This window comes from Nematolebias whitei, chromosome 13 (genome assembly GCF_014905685.2).
Source record: "Nematolebias whitei isolate Nwh7 chromosome 13, NemWhi1, whole genome shotgun sequence".
Taxonomy (NCBI): domain Eukaryota; kingdom Metazoa; phylum Chordata; class Actinopteri; order Cyprinodontiformes; family Rivulidae; genus Nematolebias; species Nematolebias whitei.
The window spans coordinates 6,764,353-6,777,065 of NC_056510.1; the positions used below are offsets into that span (position 1 = coordinate 6,764,353).

Genomic DNA, 12,713 nt, shown 5'->3' on the forward strand with positions numbered 1-12,713 from the left:
ATGGAAGAAAAAATATATAAACCTAAACAAAAACTTTTATTAAACGATATAAAATACTGAAAACAGGAACATGTCTGCATTGGTTTTGCCAGGAACTTAACAGATGTTTGAAACCCCTTAGAGAGGTCAAGGTTGAGAGCTTCAGGTCTTTTTGCAAGATATTCCAGGAAACAGGAGCGGAGTAGGAGAAGGTCCTTTTTGCCAAGTTGAGTTCTCACTGAGTTCTCACTGCAGGTAATAATGTCCTGAGAGCGCACGCTGTAGCTGCACTCATGCAGAGACATGTAGGAGACAGGGCAGCCGACTCGGGACTCAAAGGTCCTGGGTTCGATCCCCAGTTACTGCACATCTCATGGTGTCTCTGAGCAGGACACCCAATCCCAAATTGCTCCCCGAGTGCTGACATAGCTGCCCACTGCTCCACCTGGTGTATCCCAGGTGCAATGGGTTAAATGCAGAAAGCCGATTTTGTCTTTGTATGGGAACATGATGACAACACATAGCACTTTATTTATTATTATTACGTATGGCGGCAACAGACCAAGAAGTGATTTAAAGATGAAAATGTACCAGTGAGAGTCTATGTGAAGTTAATGATGTCCAGTTAACCAGTGAATACTGGGTGCAGTGGTGGGTATTGTAGTTACAGCCAGTTATGAATCTTAGTGCACCGTGATAGACAGCATCCAACATCTGCAGGGTGCTTGTAGGAGCATTCATTTAAATAATGTCACCATAGTCCATGGAGAGAAGTAAAGTCACAGATACAAGGCGTTTCCTAACATTCAGAGTTAGACTGGATCTATTTCTGAAAAAGAAACCCAGTTTAACTTTTGGTTTCTTTACCAAGTTTTCGACATGAGGCTTTAATGAGAGATGCAAATCGACCAAGATACCCAAATATTTATAGGAATCAACAAACTCAGTAGGGACACCATTTAAAGATAAAATAGAAGGAAGAACTGCTGGGACCGACTTCCTGTTTGAAAACAGCATCGCTTTGGTTTAATCAACATTTAGCACCAGTTTGAGACGGAACAAATCTGACTGGATGATGTCGAATGCAGAGCTGGAAAACCTTAGCAACTGATTTAGCTCAACAATAAACAACTGTGTCATCAGCATAGAAATGTAAGGATGCATCAGGGATGCTCTGACCTACATTATTTATGTAGATTGTGAAGAGGGTGGGCCCTAAGACTAAACCTTGTGGTACACCATTGTTGATTGAGCTAGATTCCACCTTTGAGACTTCAAACCTCTCACCTGGTCACCTTTTGACCTCCTGTTGTTTCACTGTTGGAGGAGAACTTGAGCAGTAAAGTTTGAGCCACACTTCTACTTATTTATTTTTACTTGCAAGGGCCTGTGAGAGATTAGCTGCGACCCTCGTCCCTTGATTTTTATGAGTGAAGTCGTTCCCAAACATCCAGAAACAAACAGTTTGTCGAACACGAAGAAACACACAGACGCCTGCCACCCGTCCCGCCGGCCCAGCTCTAATAGTTTCTGATGGACCCGGGGTTTTCCTCATATGTCTGTGTGCAGAGCCGAGAAGGAGGCTCTGGTTTTCCTCCCCAAATATCCCAACCCCCACCTCCCTGGTGTTGCATATTAATACACGGTCACCCCTCCCCGTCTCACAGGAAATGTGGGGGGGACCGCAGGAAGGAGTTAATCCATCTCTCCCTCATAGTTTGTGACATTTTAAATGCAGCTTTACTGCCTACAGGTGTTAACACATTTTATGTCAATATTGCCGTTGCTCACGCCGTCTTTAAGGTTTATTACGAGTGTTTGTATGTGAGCACCTGCACGCTGAGTGACTTCATCCTGTCAGAAACGTGCACGCTCTGCGAGAGGAGTGCAGGAATGCGGCCCTCCTCCCCCAACCCCGTGTTTTTACCCTGCTCGCTTTCTTTCTGTAGTCCCTGGAGATTTTTTTCCAACAAGCCTCAAAGACATCAGACATCTTTTATCAAAAGCCTCGTGCCCCGGGGCACGCAGGCATGCACAGATCTCTAAATCTGCAAAGCAGGGCGCTCGTGTTCTCTGCCGAGTCCTTGCAACGGCTCCGTTCCTGCTTTTGTTTTTACTTTCACTCAGATTATGTCCGTGGACGTGTTTGAGGAGAGGAGAATAACGACCAAATCTGCATTTTTTAAGTCCTTCTGAGTCTAAATTACATTTAAATTTAGAGCTTCTGTTGTAGGGACGCACATTGCATCGTCACAGGTGTTTAATACTTGTGTTACACCCAAGTGCCAAAAGAAAACCCAGACTTAATAACTGCAAGTGGCACACAACACAGAAAACCACAAAACTACTAAAAAAAAACCCTCTTTAAATCCTGGTGCAGAAATGTGGAATTACAGCGAACATTCATCTCAGGCTTGGTTTTCTAAATGTTCCCGATGTATTAACAGTTTAAATATCAGCAAATTTGACTTTTGGACAGATTTAAATGTGTGCTGATTCCCTGGTAGATCACAAAAGGTCCAAACATATTTATTTAAAATAATTGTCACATCTTAGTCTTGCCTCCTCTGGGGTCTGATCCACGCGGTGCTGAGTTGAAGTTGTGCAGGACAAAGCAGAAGGTTCCAGTTCTTTGTCCAGTTTCGTCAGTATTGTTGGTCAGGAATCAGTTCCATCTTCAAAATGAGAACCAGTGGGGTTGGTTTGTTAACCTCTGGATGTTGCGTTTTTTTTAGAAACAGTCATGCCTGGTAGTCATTACTGAAACAGAGGATGAATTATTTCTTTCCTGACCTCTTACTGTGAAGGCAGCGGTGCAGCAGCTTGCTCCTTTTCTTCTGTTTCAGTCACACAGCCGTGCCAGTTGACTTTAACACAAATGGCTATAACTCGGTCAGTTTTGTGGATACTGAGCTAAAACGTGGTGTGGTTGTAGCTGAAGGTCATCTCTAACACAAGCTCTGAGCTCTTACTGATCACTTGAGATTTTTGCTTAAAGCCTGTAGGTTTAGTCACTCTGGTGGAGTGTTGAAGTAGTAGATCAGAGGAAAACATTATTTATTTTATTAATGAACCTTTATTTAACCAGGCAAATCCCATTGAGATCACAGATCTCTTATGCAAGGGAGGCCTGAAGGCAGCCTCACATGCATGTTTTTAGTCTGTGAGAGGAAACTGGAGCACCCGGAGAAAACCCACGCAAGCACAAGAACATACAAAACTCCACACAGAAAGACTCCAGGTCCAACTGGGGATTGAACCAAGGACCTTCTTGCTGTGATGCAACAGTGCTAACCACTGAGCCATCGCGTTGCATAAGTTAAGATAAGATAGGACTTTATTGATCCCGCAGGAAATTGTTGCATTCATTCCCTTTAAACGTTGGACTGAGAAATGATTTTAAAAGTTTTCTTTCTGGTTGAGTGTCTGTCTTACACTATCAGCAGAAATACTCACAGACGTTTTTGTTGGATAAAATAAAAATCCTTTCATCATCTCTATTTATTTAAATAAGCCACTATGAGGACATGAGAAGATCTTTATAACCGGTCTTTACTTGCAAGGGTACGCGGTCACGAGGAAACTTTCACAGATGTACAAACGTTACAAGCTTTGAACCTCGTCGGTGAGAGTCTGCGCCGGACAGTGAGGCAGGAAGTGTTTTATAAGACGCTTACCAAACAGAGGCGAGGCCAAGACGATCTTTGCTTTCCCTCTTACAGACTCGGAGAAGGCCTTGGGGTTTATCAGGTGGACCTCGGTCCGCCTGCAGGCTCCTCTCTGAGCAGACAAAACTCTCTAACTCACACACATTCATTTAACATTAGTTAGTGATGAACATCCAGAAGCTTTACCTAAATTCCCCTGACGGTTTTTATCTGTGTTTTGTTGCAGTGACCCACGAGCATTTAAAGGAGCGAGCCCTGTTCAGTTTCCCCCCTCCACCTCCGGGAGCTAACCCCTCCGAGTATTACCACCTGATGGCCAGCGCCAGCCAGAGGAGCCCCTACGGAGACCTGCTGATGCAGAACGGTGCCGCGGCCGCAGCTGCTGCTGCGGCAGCAGCTCATCTCCCAGATTACCTCGGTCCTGTGGACGGTGAGGACGACACCGCACATGTCAGACATGCTGACAGAATCACATTGTAAAACACAAGAGTTCTTTGAGTCTTCATCCAGTTTTAGTTTTCATCCGAGACAGATTTTTATATTTCTTAATGTGAGCATCTTCTTGAGTCTAGATTATCAGAAAAAAAAAAAAAAAACGATGGATGTTTGAGTTTCAGTCTGCTGCTGGTATGAGTACCATCCTTCAAAACATGCTCAGAGTATTAAAACACCAGGGAAGACATGGTTTTGTGTCCCTGCTCTCCTCGTCTCTGCTCTGGGTGTCCAGGAGATGTTGAACCAGCTTGTTAAAGACGTGAGGCTGACACAGAATCTTCAATGTCATCCAGAAGACCACATTCAGACCCTCAGACTCGTGTTTGCACACCGACTCACAGAGACCGGCCTGTTCTGGCCTCCCCTCTTTCACCGAATGACAGCCAGGCTCTGGACCAGAAACCCCTCAGAGTCCAGAACAGTCGGCCCTTTTCGATGCTTGATATGGCCTAGCTCCTTCAAACCCCCCCTCTCAGTGTTTCATCCTGTCAAACCACCCAAACCTGCTTCACTGTCAAACTCTGCAAACCCCAACCGTCTCAGATTGGATTACATGTCCATTAATCTTCTAAATTGCCTCCATCGCAAGTTTAAACACAGCAGCAGTGAATGAGGAGCCTTGGCCTTCTTAATCTCCTCCACCTCCAACCACCTCGGTGACCGCCGCTGGCCTGCTGGCCCACACTTGTTTAGGGTGGTTGTTTGCTCGTGTAGCTCTAACCTTCGTCACCCCAAAGTCCACACTCGCTGCCACCATCCTTCTCCGAATGATGTGGTCAGGAGCGGACCACTCCGCCGGTCTGAAGGCTCTTCCATCGCGGCCTCCACACACAGAGAACATATTGACCCGGGCAGCTCGCTAATGGTGGTTGTGGGCCGCCTCGGGCCGAATCAAAGAACCCATTTATGGCCAGAGCGAGGCAGGAGCGGCGGTGAAGGTGGTAAATATGTGCTGCACGCATCCCTAACTGTTTGTTTTGGGTGAACGCATGGATAAATAACGTATTAAAACCAATTTTTGCATTAATATTTAGCAGACCCACCGCAAGAACTGGAAGCCCTCGCTGAACCCAGACCTCTCCCCACTCAGACCCTGTTTTCAGTCCGGATCAGTAAAATTTAAGGCTCGGGCCATGAAACACTAAGTGCTGCTGTGAGGGGAGAGCTTGTGGAAAAGTTTCAGATGGTTCTTGACAGGACTTTTGGCTCTCTGGTCCAGTAAATGACAGGATTTTTTCAGTTTGGTTTACCTGAAACCAGACCCTGTAACACAAACATTTAGAGTTACAGTTTCACAACAAATGTGCTTTGTCTCTTTTCATCCACAGATTTACAGCTCAGTTCATCTTTAGTTTTCATTTGTTTCAAAGTTTTTGATTTAGCTGTAACAGTCCACACTTTTTCAAATTTATAAATGTATGTATTTGGACATAATGATCAGATTTTATGTCCTAATGTCTAAACCCTTAAAAGAAGGAAGGACTTTTTTTTATATTATTGGCAAGATCTTTTGTCATTCAACCTTTATTTAGACAGGTTAATCCCATTGAGCCTCAAGGACTCATTTACAAGAGACCTGATTTCAACAAAGAGTGATGACAACAATGAACAACAGCAACAACAATAGACAGTTATAAAAGAGGCATACAGATTTTTTTTATATAAATTAAAATAAGATGGCAACTTGGTCAGCGGGACTCAGAGAACCAGAATTGCCTCTGATGGTCTTAATGGACACATGTTTGAGGCAAACGCTGATCTGCAGAACCATGAGGTGACCTACCACAAGTTCAAGCTCGTCCCTGAGGATGTTCAGAGCGAGAACTGCTTCACCAACGTCTATGACGTGGACCTGATGTGCTCCATGGTCAAGAAGAGGCAGACCATGGGTTCACAAAGGAGGCTGGAAGACATGCTGGTTCTGCATGCCGGGTGACACTTGAGCCAAGTTACAAACAACTGAAGAGACCCCGTCCAGGAGATTGTCTAAAACAGGGATGCCCAATATGTCGATAGCGATCTACTGGTTGATCTCAAAGGTTTCATGGGTAGATCGCATAGCATTAAAAAAAACAGACGTCAACCGATCATCCATGTATGAAATTTGTCTCATGATTGACAGACAGGACAGTCAGTCTGAGGCTCCGTTCACACGATGTGCAACGTTCGGCCGTTCATTTACAGACAACGTCCTCATCCTCTCTGAATCCAAAGACTTCTGAATCCAGGTCTCAGAGTGGAGATTTTCAGGGGAACCTCCCACGGAGGGGTGAAATGCTCCGTCGCACATGCGCACGCCAGGCGGCTGCAGTCCTAAGTTTTTTTTAACAACAGTTATAATAAATAACAGTTGTAATAAATAACAACAGTTATAATAAATATAACAATAGTTATAATAAATATAATAACTGTTATAATAAATATAACAACCCTTATAATAAATAACAACCGTTATAATAAATGTAACAATAGTTATAATAAATATAACAACTGTTATAATAAATAACAGTTATAATCAATAACAGTTATAATATATAACAACAGTTATAATAAATAACAGTTATAATAAATATAACAACTGTTATAATAAATAACGTTATAATAAATATAACAACAGTTTAATAAATATAACAACTATTATAATAAATAACAACAGTTATAATAAATATAACAACAGTTATAATAAATAACAGTTATAATAAATAACAGTTATAATAAATAACAGTTATAATAAATAACAGTTATAATAAATAACAACAGTTATAATAAATAACAACAGTTATAATAAATATAACAACAGTTTAATAAATATAACGACTGTTATAATAAATATAACAACAGTTATAATAAATATAACAACAGTTATAATAAATATAACAACAGTTATAATAAATAACAGTTATAATAAATAACAGCAGTTATAATAAATAACAACAGTTATAATAAATATAACAACCCTTATAATAAATAACAACAGTTATAATAAATAACGTTATAATAAATATAACAACAGTTTAATAAATATAACAACTATTATAATAAATATAACAACAGTTATAATAAATATAACAACAGTTATAATAAATAGCAGTTATAATAAATATAACAACAGTTATAATAAATAACAGTTATAATAAATAACAGTTATAATAAATATAACAACTGTTATAATAAATATAACAACAGTTATAATAAATATAACAACAGTTATAATAAATAACAGTTATAATAAATAACAGTTATAATAAATATAACAACAGTTTAATAAATATAACAACTATTATAATAAATAATAACAGTTATAATAAATATAACAACAGTTATAATAAATATAACAACAGTTATAATAAATATAACAGTTATAATAAATAACAGTTATAATAAATAACAGTTATAATAAATAACAACAGTTATAATAAATAACAACAGTTTAATAAATATAACAACTGTTATAATAAATATAACAACAGTTATAATAAATAACAGTTATAATAAATATAACAACAGTTATAATAAATAACAGTTATAATAAACATAACAACAATTATAATAAATAACAACAGTTATAATAAATACAACAACAGTTATAATAAATAACAACAGTTATAATAAATATAACAACAATTATAATAAATAACAACAGTTATAATAAATACAACAACAGTTATAATAAATATAACAACAGTTATAATAAATGTCATAGAGCAGAGTGTTTTTGTGCTGCTCACCTTTTTCAGCATGTAGGAGCAAAACTAATAAAATCCAGGCTCCAGAGAGACGTTAGTGTTTTCACCAGTTTGGACGTCACTGTCATGCAGATGCTGCATGTACGATGAATGTAGATGAGCCCTGCATCAGGGTTGCCGTATAAATTTAAAACGTCTTATTGACCCCCTCCTTTTCTGTGCACGTGTTCAACAAACACAACACACAACTCATCTTAGAATATCTTTACTCAGCACTTTTGACAGTTTAGGTCATAATACTATCATATTAAAGCCACAGTACTATAGTTCATAAGTTCTTCTCTGGCAACCCAGCTGACATAGAAACTACAGTGTTTTCATGTAAAACCACTCATTTTTTGTTTATTACCCCCAAATAACATTGAAAAAACACTAATGTTTCTAGAGGTGGTTGTTTGTAAATGGGGCCTTCTTCTTGTGTGTTTGTCTTACACTATCAGCAGAAGTTGGATAAAATAAATATCCTTTATTTATCTTTATTTATTTAAATAAACCCCTCTGAGGACACGAGAAGATTTTTATAACCAGTCTTTACTTGCAAGGGTAGACGGTCACGAGGAAACTTTCACAGATGTACAAAAGTTACATGCTTTGAGCGTGGTAGATCACTTTGACAAGTTCAAGTCAATTTTATTGTCATTTCCATCACATGTGGTACATGAGATAGAACAAAATTATGTGCACAGGGTCCCAGTTTCACCCAAAATAGTAAAATATTAAGTATAAAAGAAATAGTAAATAAGGATCTACGATATACACTGACTTGACTTGGTCATTTTAAAAGAAGCTCGCATGATGAAAAAGTCTGGTCACCCCGATCTAAAACATCCCACGGCTGTCACCACGTCGTTCTGACAAAAACACTCGGCTCGTTGATTTTCATCAATTTATTACCAAAAACAAACACTGAGCAGAAAATCTAAAGGATGAGGCGATTCCATAAGCAGCGCTGAACGAGCCTGGCCTTTATTTTTCCCACGTACATTAAACACTTAGATCCTCATAAGTACTCAACCACGCTTACAAAAACAAAAACTTAAATGACGCAGAATAAACGAGCAGACGTTGAGCTATGACTAGCATTAGCATTGATTTGTGTTACTAAAGCGGCGTTCTGTTTTTTACCAATGGGAGGCATTCAGGAGGCTGTTTGTGTATAAATGAGCAGGTATGTGAGGGGTGGGTGGGCAGAAGAATATCAGAGGGGTTTGTGGGAGGAAAAAAAAAAGCTCCCACGACAAAAGCAGCGGCCAAAGTAAATGTCTGCCCTCCTGCAAGGAGAAGGAGGTGTTTGTGTTCGTGCAGCAGAGGGAGTGAGGGATCTGATGTGGTGGTGGGGGGTGTGGAGGGGGTGCCGGTCCCCTCCGACTGCACACACAAACACTTAACTATATGTTAGTTCATGAGCACATTGGTGGAAGTGTGTGCATAAACACGGCTGCAAGCACAACGGCGGCTTTCGCTCCGACACTGGAGGCTCACAGAGGATCCGCCGGGCCTCGGCTAATAAGATCTACAGTGTTAGCATTAAAGACAGTTAGCTGGGAAAACAAACAGCTGCTCGCCCTTCACCGGACGACGCGCTGGATAAACACCAGGAGGCACAAAGTCCGCTGCAGGTCGACTTATCCTGCAGAAAAACTGTTTCTGTTTCATCTCATGGAGGTTTCAGTCAAAGATCGAACTCGGGGAGCAGAGAAAGATGGTCGTTTCTTTTAAATTCACCAGATTAGCAACTAATAAGAACCATGGGGGGGTTAAATCAAATGGCACTCATGTCAAAGTAGTGATGAGCCTGATGAAGATATTTATTGTTAATATTAGAATAGAATAGGCCTTTAATGTCATTGCACCTAATTACAACAAAATTAGGGTTTGCTTCCCAGAGCACAAGTGAAAACATGATATGTACAATACAGTGTATGTACTTTGTATTAGGGATGCACGATATTGGATTTTTGATACAGTATATGTACTTTGTATTAGGGATGCACGATATTGGATTTTTGGCCGATATGTCGATATGTTAAAACTTATTTGGCCGATAACCGATACCAGTACAGATATTTTATATACTTTCCTTTGTCAGAACACAGCTCTCTTATTTAGGCTTATTTGCTACAAAAATTGTGTAACAGCTGTAAGAGCTGGTGACATATTCAATAACAGCCATATGATATGCATATCACTTTAACTTGTATTAAATGAAAAGTGTTAAATGTTATTTATTAGCATTAGTCACCTGCGGTGCTGTCTCACTTGTGCAGGCTTGTTCCAGGTTCCTATAGCTGCAGTGTGGGATCCTCTGCACTCCTGTGCATGAAGGACAGACTTTTTAAGCTCAAAGTTTTTGTCTATCCATTGTGTCATAAGACTAATCATGCTAAGTTTTGTTATTTGTTTGTTTTTAAATTGGAAAAGTGTCAATTTCAGGAGGGTTTGTATTTTTTGGTTAGTTCTTGGTCGTCTTTTGTCTTTATTGTTAGGTTTATTCCATTATGTTTAGTTGTTGTTTTGTTTTTTTATGCTTTACAACAAAAGGGTGGCAGCACAGGTCAAAGGAAGAGTTTACGAGACAGTGGTGAGACCAGCTATGCTGTACGGTCTGGAGACAGAGACATGGACAAAAAGACAGGAGACAGAAAAGGACGTGGCAGAAATGAATATGTTGAGGTTCTTCTTAGGAGTGACAAGGATGGATAAGATTAGGAATGAGATCATCGGAGGTACAGCACAGGTTGGACAACTGGGAGATGAAGTCAGAGAGACCAGACTGAGATGGTTTGGACATGTCCAGAGGAGGGACAGTGGGTATATTGGTAGAAGGATGTTAGAAATGCAGCTGCCATAAAAAAGACAAAGAGGAGACATATGGATGAACATGGAGGTAGTTGGAGTGAGGACAGAGGACAGAGTGAGACGGAGGAGGACTCTGGGGACCCATGAAGAGGGACTCTTCAAAGTTTCTCCAGAAACGTTCCAGTTTAAGAATCGTTCTCGTCAAGTGAAACAGGTTTTGTGTGTGAAAAGAAATGTTGCGAACACAAACATGGACCTTGAGGAGACATTTTGCTCTCGTGTCGTCGTGTTAATTTGTTATTAAACGTGCGTTTTAACTTTGTGTTGGATCAAGAGCCCAGAGCTGCAGATTTATAACGAGTGTCATCAGGAAATGATTGCACAGCAGAAACTTGACTCTCGGGCCGGGACGACACTCGAGCTCAAACCTCAAATTAAAGTGTTTTCAATTTTCACCAAGTGAGTTTCTCTTCGAGCTGCAGAAGCAAACACTTGAAGTAATCACACACACACACACACACACTTCTCACTGCGGTCCTTTTCAAATATTGTTCTTTTTCTTCTCTCAGCTGTATCAGTGTGTTCTGGAGCGCTTGTAATTACGCCTCTCTATATAAATCCAGATCCCACAATTGCAGCCAGCCGATGATTCGGTCTCACAGCGCGACAACACACACACACACTGCGTCGCCACGGCCTGAGCAACATCTGGTTTCTCTCTCCCTGCCGGAACCTGCTCACTCTTTTCAATTATAGCCTCCACCTTTAACGCGCTGGTCGTCCGCGAGGGATGAGTCGCGTTGGCGGGGGGTTGTTCCTCCGAACGACAGAGAGGAGCGAAACCGCCTCGGCTGCACCTTGAAGAGGGACTCCTTTGAGCCGAGCTTCTTGTATACATGGCGATGACGGTGTAAAGATGGAGGAGGGGTGGTGGTGTGTGGGCACCGTGCCCAGAGGGGTGAGGCAGGCGCCAGCCGTCCAGGCCACCAGGTTGAGGGGCCTGTTTCCTGCTTTATAAAGGGGTGTATTAATACACACGTCTATTAAACTTGTTGGCAGACTGCAAGTTAAACCTTATTGTAAAAATAAATTACTAATGCTGCAAGACATGTGTTCATGATGGCCCCTCCTCCCTGCTTTGCTCTTTCCGCCCCTCCATGAAAACACGACTTATTATTTATTAAAGGTGCTCCACAGACACTTGTTGTTCTGCCAGCCCTTTGATCCACAACCTATCATTTTCACCAGTCTTGTATTTTCCTTCGGACCCCAAGCCGTAGCCGTCTGAAAGCCCGGCGGGCGTTTTAACTGAGTGCACGTGTCCGTACTTTACGACTCGCCACCTCCAAACGCGCAGCTCTGGAAGTCGGGCGCTGCTTTATGGCTGCAGGTCTGGTGCTGCCATTAGAACGCCGCCGGAATCGATTTAACTGGAGGGGTTGTGAGTCCTGCCAGCGCCTAACGGAGGACCGGCTGCATGCTGACATCAGCGTGTGTGAAGGTGAGCGCTGATGGGGCCGTTAAGGGTTTCCTGCTGCTCACACTTCTGATGACGTCTGTTTTCAAACCAAACAGCAGCACCTGTTGGACAATTTATATATTTTCTCGAGTTTTTGAGTCCCCGACAGTTGCAGTTCAGTGGAGCTCTGGGTTTCTCCTGCAGCCTTTCAAAACAAGCCTTGACCTTTGACCTTTAACGTGCTGACTAAAGCCTGTAGTGTCTGAGATGCAGCTCATTTCTCTGAGCACTGCATGGTCTGACCTTCAGGGTGAATCTGCTGTCAGCTTAAATGTTTTCTACTTGTGAATAACATTTCCCTGTACAGTAGTCCCTCAATACTTCGCGGTTCGTTTTTTTAAATTTTAAATTATTTAGTGCCTGCTGCACATTTGTGCAACCCTTACTGCAGGATAAACTTCCTGCTGCAGCTGATCAGCTGTTCACTGTGCAGAGCGGAGAAGTGGGCGTGGCCTAGAGCGCTTGCAGGTGGCAAAGAGCAGAGGAGGCAGAGAGCTGCAATCATGA

At 41.3% G+C, this 12,713-nt stretch overlaps 1 protein-coding gene across 1 annotated transcript in view; it reads left to right on the top strand.

The window, feature by feature from the left end:
* Positions 1 to 12,713, top strand: part of gli2a (GLI family zinc finger 2a) — a 116,554-nt gene that overhangs the window by 80,353 nt on the left and 23,488 nt on the right. Inside the window, exon 5 of the mRNA XM_037686823.1 lies at positions 3,874 to 4,077. Within this exon, the coding sequence (XP_037542751.1) occupies positions 3,874 to 4,077 (204 nt within the window). The remainder of the gene's footprint in view (positions 1 to 3,873; positions 4,078 to 12,713) is intronic.